General features: G+C 40.1%; 1 protein-coding gene across 10 annotated transcripts in view; it reads left to right on the forward strand.

Moving 5' to 3' along the window:
* Positions 1–19,829, forward strand: part of COL4A4 (collagen type IV alpha 4 chain) — a 167,783-nt gene that overhangs the window by 49,443 nt on the left and 98,511 nt on the right. For all 10 annotated transcript variants that reach the window (XM_065930429.1, XM_065930426.1, XM_065930424.1 and 7 more), the window contains exons 8-19: positions 3,846–3,914; positions 5,201–5,236; positions 7,261–7,323; positions 7,670–7,705; positions 8,141–8,182; positions 11,439–11,519; positions 12,340–12,393; positions 12,660–12,719; positions 14,043–14,087; positions 14,424–14,477; positions 15,250–15,319; positions 16,109–16,213. In XM_065930429.1, coding sequence (XP_065786501.1) covers positions 3,846–3,914; positions 5,201–5,236; positions 7,261–7,323; positions 7,670–7,705; positions 8,141–8,182; positions 11,439–11,519; positions 12,340–12,393; positions 12,660–12,719; positions 14,043–14,087; positions 14,424–14,477; positions 15,250–15,319; positions 16,109–16,213 — 715 coding nt within the window. The remainder of the gene's footprint in view (positions 1–3,845; positions 3,915–5,200; positions 5,237–7,260; positions 7,324–7,669; positions 7,706–8,140; positions 8,183–11,438; positions 11,520–12,339; positions 12,394–12,659; positions 12,720–14,042; positions 14,088–14,423; positions 14,478–15,249; positions 15,320–16,108; positions 16,214–19,829) is intronic.

The raw sequence follows: 19,829 nt of genomic DNA on the forward strand, positions 1-19,829 counted from the left end.
GGAACAGACTTGATGTGTTCAAGAAACAGATTTATTACAAGTATCCCGGAAGCCTGGTGAACGGATGGGGGTGATTGGATGATGAGAACAGAGAGTTGACATAACAGCTGTCTCAGTAGATGACATGGGGCCTTGTAGACTGTGGAAGGAGGCTGGGTTTTCTTTTCCATGGCTTGGGAAGACACTGGATGGTTTTAAGGAAGGAAGTGATCTGATCTGACTGATGTTCTACCAAGATGTTTCTGGTTGCTGGATAGAGAATGGATAGTAGAGGAAGGGAGGCCAGTTAGCAAAACTGAGGTTGTTTATCCTTCAGGGTTCACTGCAGCCACTTAAACCCCTCTAGGTATTTCAAACAGAGAGGAATTTAATACAGGGAATTTGGCACTTAATGTTAACAGTTGGAGGATTAAAACTCTGGGGTCACTGCAAGATTTCAGGGGCTCACACATAGCTGAGATCCAGAAGTTAGAAGCCGCTCCTGCACCTCAACCACTGCCTCTCATCCTCACTTCAAGACACCAGCAAACACTTAGGTTTCTATCTTCCTGCTTGGCTGCATCAACAGTACCAGAAGAGGATGTTTTGCTCATTTCTGCCTCCCAAATCTCAGAAGTACATCTCCCAGGTGGACCCTACCTCACAGCCAGCTGCAAAGCAGTCTAGGAAATGTAGTGTTTAGCTTTCTAGCCCCCATAATGCAAAAGAAATAAATAAATGACAGGAGTTTGGAGTGGAGGTTCAGAAATAGTTGACAGTATCCAGCACTTAAGAGACCTTTACTGCTCTTAGTGGGTTTTTTTTTCCTTCAAAAGTTTGCACTTTTATTTAAATGTAACTTTAGTAAGAATGACTCTTTCCTCTACCACTTATATCCCATTTCTCTCTTTTTTCACTTAAATAAAGACTGGAGATGATTTGGCCTTTCAAAACTGATTTTCTGTGCCTGTTTTTCAGCCTTTCTGCTTCCCTAATTAAATAGCATCACCCAAGATTCCTTCTAAAAGGTTTTCTCATCACCACTTTCATCTTACTTTATTCTATGCATTTTCCTTTTGCTCCAGATCCTAGTGGAAATGGTCTGAACACAGAACTCAAAAAAAAATGTCCATATTCACCTTTTTCTTGTAGTATCAAGTAACAACCAACTTCCATGGTTAAGCTTCTCAACCACCATTTGTTTTCAAACTCAGCCCCTTGAACATGCAAGTGCAGTCTGGTGAATGCACATTTCTTAAGATCTTCAAGTTGGATCACACCGAGCTCACTACTGAGCATCCATGAACATCTGAGATACCAGGGTTCTCAATTTTAGCTTTAACACAGCAGATTGTTCTGATCACAGTACTGAAGTTTGTCATAATAGTCTCTTTGAAAAGTGATTTTTTTTCCCCTTGATCCATTTCATATATGGGTGGTCCTCACTTTGCCCAGAAGTTGAGACTTTAAGAATGGCATGGAATCCAAAGGCACACAAAGCAACCTTGACATCCAATGGGAAAATTACTATTGTTCTGTGACCTTTAAGATATTTCATTAAAACTTCATAAATATATAGGGGTAATTTTTAAAACTAATATTTATTTATCACATTATAATCTAAAACATTAAAAACATTGAGAATTAAAGGGTTTTCTTTCTTTGTAAAAACTTATTAAAGACAGTTTGAATTGGGCTTGCCTTCTCCTGGTCCTGTAACTTAGGACATGAAGTGGAGGGGCGTTTTGTGCTTTGGTGAGTCTCACCCTCTTTTCTAAGTTTGGACCAGCTTCCAGTGTGGTGAAATATCTGTAAGAGTTTCTTTAACATGAGGTTCTTCTGTCTGTGTCACTTCCTCTGGTACATCTTCATTCTTTTAGTCACAACCGCTTCCTTCTTTTATGTGGATATGTTTATCTTCACTGAATTCCTCTGGCTTGAAAGACAGTAGTGACAACACTCTCACAATAGCTCTTTTTTCCATAACTCCACTTACATTCTGTTTGAATTTCGCCTCCACTATTAGCATTTTTCATTTCCTTTTCATGTTTGTTGGCCAGTTCTCTCTTTCAATGATTTATTTTCACGAAATGTCACTTGAGTGTCTCACTGGGTCAGAAACCAGAGGCAACACAGCTATATACTTCGCTGTGTGTGAGCTAACAGATATTAGTGACCAGTCACTGGTAGACTTTGAAAGGAGTGATATGATCACTTGGTGATCTTCATTCACCTGTTACTTATATAGTGATCTGTGATCCATTGAGCTAGCAGTGATGTTTGTGTTTTATGTGTTGGCTCCGTTAATACACAGTGGTAACTGAAATTTGAAGCAGTTGGTTGGAGGACTGGTGTGATATAACTTATTTGTGGAACTGAAACACAGTTCAGTTGTGTGTTGGAACTGTGAGAAGCAACAATTATCTGTATAAGAAAATCTGATTTCTCAAGAAAACTGGTGGTGTAATTTACCACAAAACTCTTTAGTTACCTCCGTTTGGAAGCAAAGTCAAGCACTGTCCTAACAGGGATTAACTTTGAAACCTGCATGTGCTTCATAGAAATGTGATATAATGGTACCTCACTCCAATATTTTTGCCTGAAAATTCTGTAGACAGGGAAGCCTGGCAGGCTGTAGCCCAAGGGGTCACAAAGAGTCAGACACAACTGAGTGACTGAGCAACCAACTTAAGATGTACTAAGATATTAAGTAGGACAGTTCAGTTCAGTTCAGTCGCCCAGTCGTGTCCGATTCTTTGTGACCCCATGAATCGCAGCATGTCAGGCCTCCCTGTCCATCACCAACTCCCGGAGTCCACCCAAACCCATGTCCATTGAGTCGGTGATGCCATCCAACCATCTCATCCTCTGTCGTCCCCTTCTCCTCCTGCCCTCAATCTTTCCCAGCATCAGGGTCTTTTCAAATGAGTCAGCTCTTCACATCAGATGGCCAAAGGATTGGAGTTTCAGCTTCAACATTAGTCCCACCAATGAACACCCAGGACTGATCTCCTTTAGGATGGACTGGTTGGATCTCCTTGAAGTCCAAGGGACTCTCAAGAGTCTTCTCCAGCACCACAGTTCAAAAGCATCAGTTTTTCTTTGTAGTCCAACTCTCACATCCATACATGACCACTGGAAAAACCATAGCCTTGACTAGACGGACCTTTGATGACAAAGCAATGTCTCTGCTTTTTAATATGCTATCTAGGTTGGTCATAAAAGATATTAAATAGGGAAACAGGGGTGAAAGCACATTAAGGTGTTTTGTTCACTTTTAAAAATTACTCTAAGTCAACAAACTTGCAGATACATGCAAAAACCTTCTAAAAGAAACAGATTTTTTTTTTTTAAGTTAATCTTACAAAGGGTACCTAGGCTCTGTTTTGAATAAAAATAGTTAAATGGACAAAATAATTTTTTTGCTATTTTGGGGCATAAATTATTAACTGACAACTTCAATGTTATTTACTTAAAAGAATAATCCAAGTACTATGTACATTATGTTGTAAGGAAAAATGCAATTTTCCTGCTAAATAATTAGAAAATAACTATAAATGTATTAGCATTATGTGTAACCTATATAAATATATAATTTATTTATAATGTATAATATATATTTGTAGTATGGTTATGAATATATTAGTAGATATTCCATCTTAGAAGATTCCTTAATAGATCTTAAGCAAATATTGAATAAGTATATATGAGTAACTGAGGATGATAATAATAATGAGAATAAAATAATCTCCACTAGTGAAATATGATTATAACAGTAATTTTATCGGTAATATTTCAGTTGCAAAAGAAAATACAGAAATAGTAATATGCTCTTTTCCTCTCTCAAGTGAATATTTTGTTTTCAGGGCCTTCCTGGAGAAAAAGGAGAAAAAGGAAATTCAGTGTTCATTTTAGGTGCCACTAAAGGTATGCAGGTAAGTGTTATGATCAGGGTGGATTTCAAATGATTTTTTTTTCCATACAGGTAAACCCATGCAGAAAACACATGGCCTGAGATTTCCTTTGGAATGCTACAACATGGATGAACCCTGTGGTCATTATGCTGAGTGGAATAAGCCAGTCACAAAAGGACACAAAATGGGTGATTTCCACTTAGAGGAGGTTCTTAGGGTAGTCAAATTCATAAAGTCGGGAAGTGAAATGATGTTTGTCAGGATCTGGAGGGAGGAGGACTAGGCAGCTCTTATTTAATCAGTACAAAGTTTCCACTGAGGAACTGGAAAGTTTGGACAATGGAAGTTGGTGATGGCTGCATAATGTGGTGAATGTATTTAATGCCACAGAACTGTGCACTTAAAAATGGTTGAAATACTAAATTTTACCATATGTATATTTTACAATGTATTTTACATTTTGCAAAAAAAAGTCCATATTCAAGAGAATATACACTCCTTGATTTTTTAAAAGTAGGTAAAGTCTCAGGACAGAGTCACGAAACCGTAGATGAGCACAAAGGCAGGTGTGAGAGAATTGCAACACAAATTCCCTTTGCACCTGCTCTGGGGTGATAACAAAGCATCCATTAAGGCAGCCAAGGTCTGCCAGTCAGAAGAGAGACGGTCCAACGCTGATGAAGTGGAACCTTTCAAGTGAGGCTTTAGAAATGAAAGATGAAATCCCCTTTTAAAAAATTGATATTTTATTTTTATTGGAGTATAGTTGCTTTACAATGTTGTGTTAGCTTCCACTGCACCACAAAGGGAATCAGCCACATGTGTACACATTCCCTCCCTCCTGACCTCCCCCCACCCCACCTTCCATCCCGCCCCCCTGGGTCATCACAGAGCTCCACGCTGAGCTCTCTGTGCTCATGGCAACTTCCCACTAGCTGTCTCTTTTACACCTGGTGGTGGAGATGTCTCAGCCCTAATCTCCCCATTCGTTCCACCCTCCCCTCCCACCGTGTGTCCACGTGTCCGTTCTCTACGCTGTGTCTCTATTCCCGCCCCGCACATTGGTTCCACGTCCTCACGACTTCAGCGATCTTTCCTTGGTTCTGGTTGGTTTCGACTGAGTGGAAGTGCATTTTGGGGCTTAAGAATAAAATCAGGAAAGCGCTTCCACAGAGCCCTACCCACAGCTGTCTGTCCTACGCTGACAAATTGAACAAACTGCACGGACTGTCCAGATAATTGCTGCCTGTGTGTGTTTTAGGGGAACAGTGTTGCTCTTCTAATGCAATGTACCGCTACTGTTGCAGGGCGACAGAGGGGACCCAGGACCTCCCGGCTCACCAGTAAGTCTTCGGGGCAGGCCCTGAGCTTGTTTGCTCCCCAAATAACCTGTGGTCCCTGCTTGTAGGTTAGCAGGTCCCCATAACAACCCCACTAGCAAGACAGGTTACCTAAATTTGCAGGGCCCACTCTTGTTCAAAAATTATTACAGATTTCTAGATGATGACAGCAGAGCTTTAAATCAAACACAAGGCCCTACGTGACTGCACTGATCACAGGCCCACAGAGCCATCCTTGAATCTCAGCTGGCTCCCACTCACCTGCCTCTTCAGTCTTGCAGTGATCATTTGGTATTGCTCAGGTAGCCACAGTCACTTAATATTTAGGAAAACGTACCTCTTTGAAACTACCTAAATCATATCTGTCCAATGAAAGCGATGTTGCCTGCTGAATCAGTAATTGTATATGGTGTTTAATATTTTGCACCGTCTTCTTGTTCCTGGAATATGTAATTCAGTGATTAGACTTGTTCCAGTTCATCAGTATTCACAAGATTAAAACTGAAAGCAATTTTGCCTCCTAGTGGTTCACTGTGATTTCATTTGGTGACTTCTGGCTGTTGTTGGGATTATTTCCCAGGTTGGTTCTCTTCCTACTCTGGAAGCTCATTGCTATGTTTTCAATGAGATATCTCAGTGTTGATGTTAAAATAAGTAGCAGTTCATCCTCTAGGAGAGAGGAATGCCACTGCATGCTCACACATCATCGGATGTGGGCAGGGTGAGCTTGAGAACAGAGTGCCTCTGTTCATACTTCTAGAACTGCCCAGCTATTACCTTTCCTTGTGAATTTTGTTGAAGGCTGAATTGCCTTGATCTTGAATTGGGGACATTCCTATTCACGTTGATCTTTTAGGCATGTTGAAAGAATAGAGTATAACTACATTAATGTTTTAATTTAATGTTCAGTTCAGTTGCTCAGTCATGTCTGACTCTTTGTGACCCCATGGGCTACAGCATGCCAGGCCTCCCTGTCCATCACCAACTCCTGGAGTTTACTCAAACTCATGTCCATTGAGTCGGTGATATCTTTCAACCATCTCATCCTCTGTCGTACCTTTCTCCTCCTGCCTTCAATCTTTCCCAGCATCAGGGTCTTTTCCAATGAGTCAGTTCTTTGCATCAGGTGGCCAAAGGATTGGAGTTTCAGCTTCAACATCAGTCCTTCCAATGAATATTCAGGACTGATTTCCTTTAGGATGGACTGGTTGGATCTCCTTGCAGTCCAAGGGACTCTCAAGAGTCTTCTCCAACACCACACTTCAAAAGCATCAATTCTTTGGTGCTAAGCTTTCCTTATAGTCCAACTCTCACATCCATACATGATTACTGGAAAAAACATAGCTTTGACTAAATGGACCTTTTTCAGCAAAGTAATATCTCTGCTTTTTAATATGTTGTCTAGGTTGGTCATAATTTTTCTTCGAAGGAGTAAGCATCTTTTAATTTCATGGCTACAGTCACCATCTGCAGTGATTTTGGGGCCCCCAAAAATAAAGTCTCTCACTGTTTCCCCATCTATTTGCATGAAGTGATGGGACCAGATGCCATGATCTTCATTTTCTGAATGTTGAGTTTTAAGCCAACTTTTTCACTCTCCTCTTTCACTTTCATCAAGAGGCTCTTTCAAAAAAAAAAAAAAAAAAAAAGAGGCTCTTTCATTCTTCTTTGCTTTCTGCCATAAGGGTGGTGTCATCTGCTTCTCTGAGGTTATTGATATTTCTCCTGGCAATTAAAAGCATCTTGATGTCTATTAAAGTTGTATGTGGGACAAGTTTTCTCTGATCTCTGGGTCTTAATTTAATCTCAAATGTAGGGGTTAGGCACCCCCACCTGGGCACTGCTGCCTGCCTGCTCTGTGCCCTTTCCCCAACTGTCAGGGCTGCTGTCCAGGACGACTCAAGAGGGCAGGTGTGTCTGGAACTGACTTCTTCAAGGTCTTGATCTACCTGCGATTACATGTAGCTCTTGCAAGAACAATGCTTATGGTTTTTGGTAACAAAGGTGCTGATTTTCCTCCTGTTTAGGGATCAAGGGGAGTGAGAGGCCCAGCAGGCCCAGCGGGGTACCCAGGAGAACCCGGGTTATCAGTAAGTACCGCATTGCTGATGCTGTTCCGTTAGAAGCCCTGACCTGACATTTAAATAAAGCAGAAGAAAGCAGAATTGCAGTCTTGGGTCAGGCCGAGGTGGGTCCTTTGTGAGACCTGATGAATCAGCGCACACCCACCACTATGAGGGTGAGTCCATTCTGAAGCACAGATCCCCCCTGGGGGTGGCATTGAGGTGGGGACAAGCAGCCCTGCTGTGGTAGGAAGTCCACTGTGCATGTTTCAGAATTAAGGGTTTCCTAAAGAAGAACTTGGGACACCCAACAAGGCCACATTCTGATTTCTGTGACTGATGTGTGATTTGTGTGTTTTTGCTGTTGATTTAGGGACCTCCAGGCCCTGCTGGGAGTCCAGGCTTGAAGGTAGGCAGCCATGAGTAAGATACACAAGTGAAATCCTTGTCCAACAAGATAAGTGACTGCTGATGTCCGTCAGAATCATGTCTTCCCTCTTTAAAATTCCCTAAGTATTTAATAAATCATTGTTTAGTTGCTCAGTCGTATCTGACTCATTTGCGACCCCATGGACTGCAGCCCCCCAGGCTCCTCTGGCCATGGGATTTCCCAGGCAAGAGTACTGGAGTTGGAGTGGGTTGTGATTTCCTTCTCCAGGGGATCTTCCCAAGTCAGGGATCAAACCCAGGTCTCCTGCATTGCAGGTGGATTCTTTACCGCTGAGCCACCCGGGAAGCCCTATTTAATACACTTCAACAAATTACCTAACCAGAAGTCTTACTTGCTTGTAGTTATTCTTTAATATTCAAAAACAATGAGTTTCTGTTTTGTTTTCTTTTCCAGGGTAATCCTGGCGTGGGAGTAAAGGGGCAAATGGGAGACCCGGTAAGAATCCCATTTTGCACAGAGGAGCAGATGTTAAAATGCATGAACTGCCCGTGTCTAGGAGGCAGTTCTGATTATCACTTAACTTGTGTTCATCGTCTCATCACTGTCCAGTTTTGTGGCCAACGATTTGTCTTTGCTGACTTGTTAGGTTATCCTTACCCTTGGCTATGGAACGACAGTTCTGACAAAATCTAATAGTAAATTCAAATTAATTTACATGACACACTTCCTCCTAGGCCAAAGAGATGGAATGATTCTGGGATTACATCCAGAGTAACAATTATGTTTAATTACAGATTTGTTTGACTTAATTTTACAAATTTCATCAGAATCCGAAACTTCACACATAAGTAGAAACATAAATAGCTGCAATCCAAGGCATTTAGCACACGTTCTTCCACTCCCTCCACCCTTCACACTTATCGTCCTTTCTGCTGAAGTAGGACACTAAATAAGGACAAGCTTTAGCAAAGTGCTTTATGGTGGCTGTTCATCTAGAAGCAATCTGCAGTGCTTAAGAGTTGGTGAGGGGCTCTTTTTAAAAAATATTTATTTATTCATTTGTCTGTGTTGAGTCTTAGTTGCAGCATGTGGGATTGTGATTTTGTCATGTGGGATCTTTCATTGCAGCTCATGGGGTCAGTAGTTGCAGATGGAGGCTTGCGAGCTCAGTAGTTGCAGACGGCAGGCTTAGTTGCTTCCAGCATGTGGGATGCTAGTTCCCCAACCAGGGATCGAACGTGTATCCCCTGGCTTGTAAAGTAGATTCTTAACCACTGGACCGTCAGGGTAGTCCCTGGTGATGGGCTCTTTCAACAACTCTGGGTAAAAAGATACTGGGCATCCACCCTGTACCAGGCTAGGTTTGGTCCTGGGAGTGGGGCTTTAGTGAGACAGACCTGATCCCCCCTCTCATGGGGTCCCAGCATGGGGTTGGGTAAGTTACTGTACATCCATTTAACAGAAGGACACACTTGCCAAAAATATATTGGAAGACATCATGATGTGGGGAAGTGCAATGCTAGGCAGAAAGTACAGGTGACAAAAGACTAAGCTCAACTTTGTAAAACCAAAACAACAGCAAAAGTTATTAAAATCTACATGTAGAGTAGCATTTCTCAACCTTCACAATACTAATGCATTATCGTGGGGCTGTCCTGTGCAGTCTAGGATGTTTAGCAGCATCCCTGGCCTCTACCTGCTAGATGTTGGTAAGATTCCTTCCGCTTCATTGTGACAACCAAAATGTCAAACGATCTTGCCAAATGTTCCTGGAGGGAGGCACATCCAAACTCTCCCCTCCCTTCTCATGCCCCCGACTCCCAATCTTGAGAACCACCAACTTAGCGAAATGACTGGGGTAAAAATAGATGAGAACAACGTTTTCCAAACTTGGAGTATGTTTATCAGAAACCCTAAACCTGTGCACCGCATTTTGAGAAATCTCACACAGGGAGGAAGCATTGCCAAGTTTAGAGAACTCAGTACCAACACAGTTACACGTGTTTGCAAACTCAGGCGGTTACTCCTATAGTAACATGGAAATATTTGACTATGAGGTGGCTGTTCAAATTATCTGAAATACACTTTTAAAAATTTCTTCTGGATTGTTACGTAAATAAAGGCATAATTTTAAAATGTTTGTGCAGAGCTCTCACAATGCCCAAGACCATGTTGCCCACTCCATTTTCAGAGCAGACTGTCCTAAATGGTGGTTACTCATATTTTCCTAGGGAGTATGATTATGGATCATTTACATTTTGTTCTTCATAATTTATCTTTTTGTACTTTTGACTGAAATGAATATATGGTACTGTCACAATATTAAAAAAAAAAAAAAACACACCAGTAGCATGACCAACATTTGGAAGAGGCTTCTTGCTGGCCAGCCTATATGGGTTTTGTATAGTTTTATTCCAGTTACAGGAATAAGTATGATTATCTTACCAATCCATATTATGTATTTATTAAATAAGCAAATACATGGTGTTTATGCATTTGTTCAATTACTTATTCATGCAACTTATGCCACTAGAATGGCTGCTACACCCTCACTGTGTTAGGTACTAGGGTACATCAAGAAAAACAAACCAAACCCACATCCCTAACCTCCTGGTTCTTCTGTAGTTTCCCAGGTGTGGGTGGGAACTGAATTATTGGTTGTAAGCATTTTATGTGCATTATGTATTCAATACAAGGATACTTTGAGGCAGGCAGTATTATAATCCCCATTTCACAGAGAAGGAGAGAAAGACTTTGAGGAGTTAAGGAAACTAAGGATAAGGAGATTTTAAGAAACTTGCCCAAAGGAACCCAGTCTAGTAAGGGCCTGGTTTCTACACACAGGTGACAACCTGACCTATCACCTGTTTTTAACACAAGAAGGAAGATAATTCCAGGTGCAAAATAGTAGAAATTCAGATTCAGAAAAGTATGAAATAACTATCTTCTAATTAAGGGTGTGTTTTTGTTGTATTGTGGCAAAACCAATCCAAGGAACATTTTTTTCTTGTAGAGAACAACATCTCTAATGACCTAAATGAAAACTCTTGACTCATAATTTCCTACAAAGAGATGTAAAATATTAATGAACTAGATATAACCTAAACCAAACCAAAGTGGAATAACTTAGTAAGTATAATATATTATTATGAAAGATTATTGCTTAGGTGTTGAAAATCAGGTTTTTTTTAAAGAATTTCTAGTATAATAGGAAAATGTGCAAAAAATATTGTTGTAAAATATATTGTGATTTAAAATTTTAATAAAATATAAAAATATAAACTATTATATATTTAAATGACATTATATAATTTTACTATGATTATAATATATTTTAATATGTTCAAGGCACCATTTAGTCACATATACATGTGTATATACACAAATATATACAAGCCCATGCACACCAAAAGAACTATACCAAAGTTTTAATAAATATTGTCTCTAGATAGTAGGATTATGGATCACTTTTATTTTTTAAATTCATTTTTAACAATAAGTATGTATTATTTATGAAAAACAATAAACATTTAAAATTAAGTGACAAAAAATAAAAATAAAAAAAATAATAATAAAATAAAACAAAATTAAGTGACATATTTGCCAAGTTTTTTATTTTAAATCCATGATACATGTTGCACAGGATTATAAGCTTTATATCACAGTTGTGAAAAGCTTCTTTGCTTCAAATTTCATTTCAAAATAAAGTTAAAAATGGCATTCTTATTATCTTGATTTTTTTTTTTTAAAGGGTGAGGTTGGCCAGCAAGGTTCTCCGGGACCCACTCTGTTGGTGCAGCCACCAGATTCTGGTCTATATAAAGGAGAAAAGGTAATTCTCAATTCATATGATACTTTGATAAAGTAGTCATAGCCAACATTTTCTGATCACGTTCCCATGCCAGCAAAAAGCTGAGTACCTACGTGCCACACTGCCTCCATCCCAAGGCAGCCTTCACAGATTGGTACTATTATTAGCTCCACTATACAGAGCTGAAAAAAGGAGGCTTGGAAAGGTTTACCAGTGTTCTCAACTATACCCAGCTGTTGAGTGGCAGACCTAGCTTGGGCTGCAAATGCTGACATGTCCTCCAGGATCTAGTCTCCCATTCGTGTCTTCGATATGGTGGCTGAAAAGACCACTGGAAATCCAGTTGTCCTTTAGATGTTACATATGGATCTGATGCTTGGGTCATTGAAAAGGTGACAGCTGCATAGAGCTGGGCACATAATAGACTCTTGGCAAATGTTAATTCCTCTGTCAGCCTCCAGCACTGATGTTATTGATGCCATGTGCAAATTCTCCTATCAGTTTTCAGTTACTGGATTCAGTTTCACTATGTTGTTCAAAATGAGCCTCTCCTCTCAACAGCTACATTCCCAGCTTCCATCTCCTGCCCTGGTCCCACGGTGGCTCCCGCCCCACCGCCCCTCTTCCATGCCCCATGAGGCTACACTCTCACACAGAACCGGCCTGAAGAGTGTCAGGTTTAAAGGTGCCCTTGGATCTTAGTTGTTAATTAGCAACAGTTGAAGGTAATCCTTTATTAAAAAGTTAGGAGAACGGTTGTTGAAAGAGGTAATTTCTGAAATGGGTGTAATTCAGTATGTTAAATAAGAGTAAGGCAGATTATATTCTTTGTCAATTTTAGGGTATTAAAGGAATGCCTGGAATGACTGGAACTCCTGGACCACCAGGACCCAAGGTAGTTTATTCAAATAATGTTGAAAAATTTATATGATGTATTACCTTCATTTTAAAAAATTTTACTTGGTTATTATCCTTGCTTTAAATGCTGATCTGTTACTAGTATTTTTCACTATTTTATCATAATCATGTAGGAAGACTATTCCAAAGTATTCATTTCCTTTGAGTTGATGGCAGTAATTTTTATTTCTTATTTTGTTTTTGCATTCCATATTGCTGAAATATAGTTGCTTAAACCCCTCTAAATGTTGTTATGTTTTTAAGGGAGAACCTGGTATTGGGAGTAAAGGAGAGAAAGGGATTCCTGGGTTTCCAGGACCTCGGGTAAGGATCCTTCATGCTGTCTTTAACTTCAGTGAGTTTGGAGGCATTTCTCTCTCCCATTTTTATAAGATGCAATCAGTAATTCTGAGAGCTCAAAAGTGGAGATTTTCTTGAAGAGGAGTACTGTATTTTGCTCAGCAAGAATTGAGTGATAGCTAAAGCCCCCAGAGCATCCCTTCTGTGCACATCATTTGGATAAAACAGGCAAGCAGAAGATGGGAGAATTGGCAGGAAGTAATGGGATCATGGTCAAAGGCATGATTTTTCCAGTAGTCATATGCAGATGTGAGTGATGGACCATAAAGAAGACTGAACACTAAAGAATTGATGCTTTTGAACTGTGGTGTTGGAAAAGACTCTTGAGAGTCCCTTAGACTACAGGAAGGTCAAACCAGTCAATCCTAAAGAAAATCAACTCTGAATATTGATTGGAAGGACTGATACTGAAGCTGAAGCTCCAGTACTATGACCACCTGATGTGAAGAGTCAACTCATTGGAAAAGACCCTGATGCTGGGAAAATTGAGGATGAGATGGTTGGTGGCATCCTTGACTCAATGGACATGAGTTTGAGCAAACTCCGGGAGGCAGTGAAGGACAAGGAAGCCTGGCATGCTGCAGTCCATGGGGCTGCCAAGAGTTGTACACAATTTAGCAGCTAAACAATAACAAAAATGGGATCATGACATTTTCTCACTGGCTCCGTGTCGGTGTGGTTGTAGCTTGGAATTGTTCAGTTAAGCCTATTTGACAAAAGAAAGTACTGATCTATGGACAGTAGCTAGAAAAAAAAGTACAGCATCAGGCCTCAACATCTCCATACCTGTCGCTAATGGGATCCCCATTCCCAGAGGCACGATGAAGGCCAGACCCCAATAGGCGTGGGCACTCAGTTTATTTGACTCCAGATTTAGTACTTAATGAGGCAATATTGACTTCCGTAGTAATTTTCATTGCCGATAATGCATAGAGCAACTATTAATCTCCAGACAAATTATATTGCAATGATTCAAAGATATTTAGCTCAGTGAAAGCATTACATTAAATAAATTAAAGTGGAAGAGCAATAAAAACAGCAAAACTATATTCTTAATTTATAGCTCTGGAGAGGACATGATTTTTTAAATAATATTGAAGAGTAATTAAAATAGCAAATGTTATAAAGAAATGGAATCTCTTTTATGTTTATTTCCTTTATTCAGTTATCTTTGTAGGCATGATTAAAAATCCTGAAAGCAATCTCATAAGGTGAAAAATGATTCATTGAATTGGTTTATGTATTTTTATTTAATTCTGCTTGTGTTGATTTTTGTGAATTTATTAGGGGGACCCTGGTTCCTATGGATCTCCAGGTTTTCCAGGATTAAAGGTAAATGTATACCGTTACAGAGATGATAAATCCATTTTTCATTAGTAGGTGCAGTTCAGTATCATTCAAAAGTTGTACCAGGGCATGTAGACTCATACAGAGTAATGGCAGAGGAAACACATTTATTTTATAAATTATATAATTTTGCTGTGGGTGCAAAAACTAGAGCACAAAACTCTCTGATGCAACCTAAAACAGTGTTAAGATTTTGTACAGAATCTCAGGGAGCATGTGTCATTCAGATAAAATGAGAATGAGATAATTTGTCAATGAGATAAAATGTCACAATCACATGTTTTTTTTTTTTTAAAAAGGCATGCTTTTTATTACTTGTAGGGGAAACCAGGACTATTTGGAGATCCTGGATCATTTGGATTTCTTGGCCCAAAGGTAAAAAAGTGACCTTATTTGAGTACAATCTAATAACAACTTATATCCCTTATCTATCTAATTTATTTTTTAAAACATTTCAAAATATCATTTTTAAAATGAGTCAGTTTTGCATATATTATTTTAATGCATGTTATAATGATTATACTTTACATTTGTGAATTGATCTTTTTGAAGCAGATGAAAAGTACTGAAACTTTCAAAAATTCCATAGGGATCATATAAGTATCATGATAGAAAACAGAGGCAACTGTGGAGAACTCTTTGCTTTGACCACCACTGCAATTTTTCTTTCCTTTCTCACCTCTGACCTCACCTTCAGCACTTGTGCGGGAAAGCCATGGTGGCATTGAGATGACACAATTAAGGAGGGACAATATTTGCTGCAAAAAAAATGTAGGTTCAGATGCTATAGGCAAAGAAACCATTTGTCCTAGAGTGCCTAATTAGACATTAATGCTTATTATAGATCGAAGAAATTCCATGGCTTCAGAGGTATCTAGTTTATGGGCATGGAATCATTTTTGGAATTTGGATTTATTTTTCTTTAGGGAGAACTTTGTTAGTTGGTTGTTTGCTTCTGCTTATAGGTAGGAGGTTACTTATTTTTGTTCCTCTTAGAACATCATCAGTTATTTATTTCTCTAGTCAGCCTACAGGCTTTATTTCTTATACGAATGTACTCTTGGCCCTTCTAATATTTACTTAGTGCCAGGAAACAGGAGAAGAATGTTAATATTTCTAAGAAAAGTGAATGAATGAATGATTTCAGGGAGATCCTGGAGACCGTGGGCAGCCAGGACCACCAGGAGTTTTGGTAACTCCATCTCTTCCACTCAAAGGTTTGTGCTCCATTTGACTTCTCTATCAATTATGCTGAAATGGGATTTAAGTTGTCCTGAAAGAAGAGTTTGGTCCACTCTTTCTCTACTTTATACAGTAGGTGGGCTAAATATGTGAACTTTACCATGAATGCGTAACTGTTGTTGTTCAATCGCTAAGTCGTGTCCACCTCCTTGCAATACCATGGATTGCAGCGCGCCAGGCCTCCCTGACCCTCAGTATCTCCTGCAGTTTGCCCAAGTCCATGTCTATTGAGTCAGTGGTGCTATGGAGCATCTCATCCTCTGTCGTCCCCTTCTCCTGCCTTCAGTCTTTTCCAGCATCAGTCTTTTCAAATGAGTCAGCTCTTCACATCAGGTGGCCAAAGTATTGGCTTCATAATGTGTCAATTATACAAGTGCTACTAGAGATGTACATCTCAATCATCTCTATCAGCATAAGACATCAAATTTTATGTTAGTGTGTAAACTGCCTGCTGGGATTTTTATTATGTTACCTTTCAGAAAGTAGGTGTTTTAATTGCTAAACACATTTAAAACCATTTGACTAAGGCCTGCCACAATGCTGCCTCCAGGAAGAAGGCAGCCTCAATCAATGACAAATTTAGCACTACTTCAACTTCACGTGTCTGTGGGGGAGGGTCTAAAGTACTGCATTTTAAATGTGGTGAGAACCTGCAAAACCATCTCCCAGTTGTATTTGAGCAAGCCTCCCAAAAAGTAATTGTGCATGAATTTTCTAACGTATACATATGTTTGCTATGCACATGATGTCATTATTTTTGGCAGGCCCTCCAGGGGATCCAGGGCGCCCCGGCCGCTATGGAGAAACAGGGGCTGTTGGACCACGTGGTCCTCCTGGTGCCCCAGGTAGACCAGGGGAAGCCTGTACAGGTATGAATCTGCTGACTTTTACAGCTCAGGTTTGCTACATCCTCCTCCACACCAGGGATTTTCCACTCTAGCTGATACTAAAATCATCTTGTTGTTTAGTCGTGAAGCTGTATCTGACTCTTTGTGACCCCATGGACTGTAGCCTGCCGGGCTCCTCTGTCCATGGGATTTCCCAGGCAAGAATACTGGAGTGGATTGCCATCTCCTTCTCCAGGGGATCCTCCCAACCCAGGGATTGAACCTGTGACTCCTACTACGTCTCCTGCATTGCACGCGAACTCTTTTACTTTTGAGCCACTGGCAAAGCCCAACTCATCTTAGGATTGTTTCAAAAATACTGATGGCTGAGCCTACCCAGACCAGGAGTGTCAGACTCTCTGAGGGGATGGATGCATCCAGGCATCTACTGTTATAAAATCGTCCCCCTACTTCTAATGTACAGCTAGGATTAAGAAACACAGAATTCAAACCAATTGACTAATTAATTGGAGAAAATCCAGGTTCCTAGACTGCTGCTCAGAAATATTCAGTCACTATCTTAGGGGTATGATAAGAAGTGTCTATGTATAATGGGCTTCCCATGAGTTTGCATGCATGCTAAGTAGCTTCAGTGGTGTCCAACTCATTGAGACGATTTGGACAGTAACCCACAAGCTCCTCTGCCCTTGGGATTCTCCAGGCAAGAATACTGGAGTGGGTTGCCGTTTCCTTCTCCAGGGGATCATCCTGACCCATAGATTGAACACACATCTGTTATGTCTCCTGCATTGGCATGAGAGTTTTTTACCAATAGGGCCACGGGGGAAGCAAGATTACCACATGCAGATAAGATGTCAAAACCACTGCTAGGATTAGAGTGTGCCTTCGGGTTTTTACCACCTTCTTGGAAGGCTCTCCCTGTGGATATCTAGTTGTTAAAATTTAGTTCATCCACCTAGGCCCCAACTTAAATATTCTGTATGAAATGTGGAAATACAAATTGTGAATTAAAAAGTAGGATTTTGATTCATACTTTGTTAAAAAAATAAACAAAAGCTACAGTTCTCTCCTTCCTTCCCTCTAAACCAAAAACAACAGTCTCATCCCCCACAGAAAAACCCAATGGCTCATGATCATATTTGATGAAAAGCCTGAGAAATAATCCTATTGACACAAGGCCTTTCAACTCCTTTAAATGCTATCTTAGTTAATAGTCTCAGTGATATTAGGAATAGAAGTTTATAGGATATTTTCATTCTGTGAACCCAGGAGAATTGATTAAACATGTGAGAAGAAAAGTCTGGAATAAATGTAATTTTATTCAATCTGTCTCAAGTTATGTTTCTTTGAGGAGTAAAAAGTTTTCTGAGATATTCAACCATGAACTACAGAGTTCTTGTTTAATCTTCCACGAAGCTGACTTTCACTTGAGAGAGTCTGATGACCATGAAGTCAGTAAATAAAGCTTTGTTTAGTTCATTTACTCTTTAGACATCGTAGCCATGGTTTAATTGACCCAGGACTGTATAAATCATATAGACTACTCTCAGTCAGGAGGCGCTAGGCTCTCATCTTACATTTCTCCTTTCAGGCTTGTTTATAATAAAATAGTACTTCCAGCAGATTGAAATCAAAACCCAGTGGGAGTAACACATATCTCTAGGGAATTTCAAACAAAGTATAACAAGAAGCCTCTTTATCCTAAAAATCTTCTGAAAAAGAATTAACCCATATTTGGACTTCAACCCATAGTAAGAAGTAATTTTATATGGTATAATATTTATATTACATCATGCACATATATATATCCGTACATACATATGGTTGAAACACAAATCTCACAAAATAATATCTGTGGGTTATATGAGACACTCCCTTTTCTATTCCATTCTTTGCTTTTGGAAAAAAAAAAGTTTTAATGCTGGCCACAACTTCATTGATATCGTGTCCTATCGGTGGGTGATTGAGGCTGTGATGTGCAACCCATTCTCCCTGTTGGAAGCTGGTTGAGCTTTTCCCCTGGCCCCGGGGTGAGACAGCAAGCAAGCAGCATTCAGGTTCATTCCAAGTCAGGTCTTAGGAACGCTAGGAAGACAAGATGGCAACCAGGTCCATAGGAGTACATGTTCATTTTGTTTTAAGGACACCCATGTATGTAGCCTTTATTACACCTATTCAATTTTATAATCATCTATAGTATTTACCGTGAAGTTTTGGAGTCAAACACCTATGATTGAATCCCAGCCTTCACAATCAGTGTAGTACGGTGAAATAGTTATGTGTTTATACAGTGAACTAACAACGTTTCATGTTCTAGTGCTTACAAGCTGTGTGATCTTGGGCACTTATTAAACCTCTCTGTTCTTCAGTTTTCCCATCTGCAAAGTTGAGTTCTTGTTACAGTTGAAAGAAGTAATGTGTATAGTTTTTAGAATACAACTTGGCATAAAGACTCACCATGTTAGCTGTTATTAGCATTTCTTATACTGGGCCTAAATTTACTGTGCCTTATCTTTAAGGCACAACCTTTACAAAGTTGTTTGAGGAGTAAAGCTAATGTCTGAATGTATACGTAAAGCCTCAGCACATGTACACAGGAATGAAAGCCATCTGTTTACTTTGCTACATTACTGAAGACAAACAGGGTTCCAACTGTCTGTTGCTAAACAAGTAACCCCAAACCTAGTGGCTTAAAACAACAACATTCAGTATATACCCTACACTCTTTGCATGGTTCAGGAATTCAGGAGGCATTAAGCCAAGTGATTCCAGAGCAAAGATTTTCATCTAGTTATAGCTGTAGATTAGCTGGAATAGAAACATGAAGACTGGCCAGGTATCTCTCTCATTCGTCTCTCATACAGTCTCAAACCTTGCTGTGTGGCTCTGCGCTTAACTTAGACTTCCTTAGAGCATGCTGGCTTCCAAGTGATAATATTGCTTCCATGGTGGTTCAGGACTCCAGTCCCAAGCATTTCAGCTCACAAGACAGAAGCTGAATCGTCTTAGTAATCTGGTCTAGGAAGCCATATAGCGTCACTCCTGCCATACTTGATTAGTGCAAACAGTAACCAAAGGCTGCCACATTGCAGGGGAGGGGGACCTGCACTTCTTGCTAGGAGAGCGTCAGGGTTCTGCAAGAGCGTGAGAAGCGAGAGCTATCAGGACGCCACTTTTAATAATGACCATCTTCCATCCGAGAGATTCTGGTACTAGGTGTGCTTAGGAGGAAGCAGCTAGGAGAAGTGGTCGCTGTCACATGAGGGCTTCCGGCTATCTTTAAGCCAAAGCTGTCAGTATGGGGTGGGTGGAGTAGGGTATGAAGGGGAGGCAGGATTCAGCTGCTCCTGTGTTACTTTGACTTCCCCTGAACACACTGAATATTGCTTTGACTTCCCCTGAACTTCCAGTCCTTTGCTGAGAACTTGCTATAGCCAGATATTACACTAAGGTCCTTATGTGGGTTATTTTGTTTCATCCTCATTAGAAGCCTCTGAGGAAGATGTAGAGAATTAAATAAGTTACATAACCTACTTTGGTACCTGTGGCTCGAAAGACAGAAGTGAAGTGAAGTGAAGTGAAGTCACTCAGTCGTGTCCGACTCTTTGCGACCCCGTGGACTGTAGCCCACCAGGCT

The sequence above is a fragment of the Muntiacus reevesi genome, chromosome 3 (genome assembly GCF_963930625.1).
Source record: "Muntiacus reevesi chromosome 3, mMunRee1.1, whole genome shotgun sequence".
Classification (NCBI taxonomy): domain Eukaryota; kingdom Metazoa; phylum Chordata; class Mammalia; order Artiodactyla; family Cervidae; genus Muntiacus; species Muntiacus reevesi.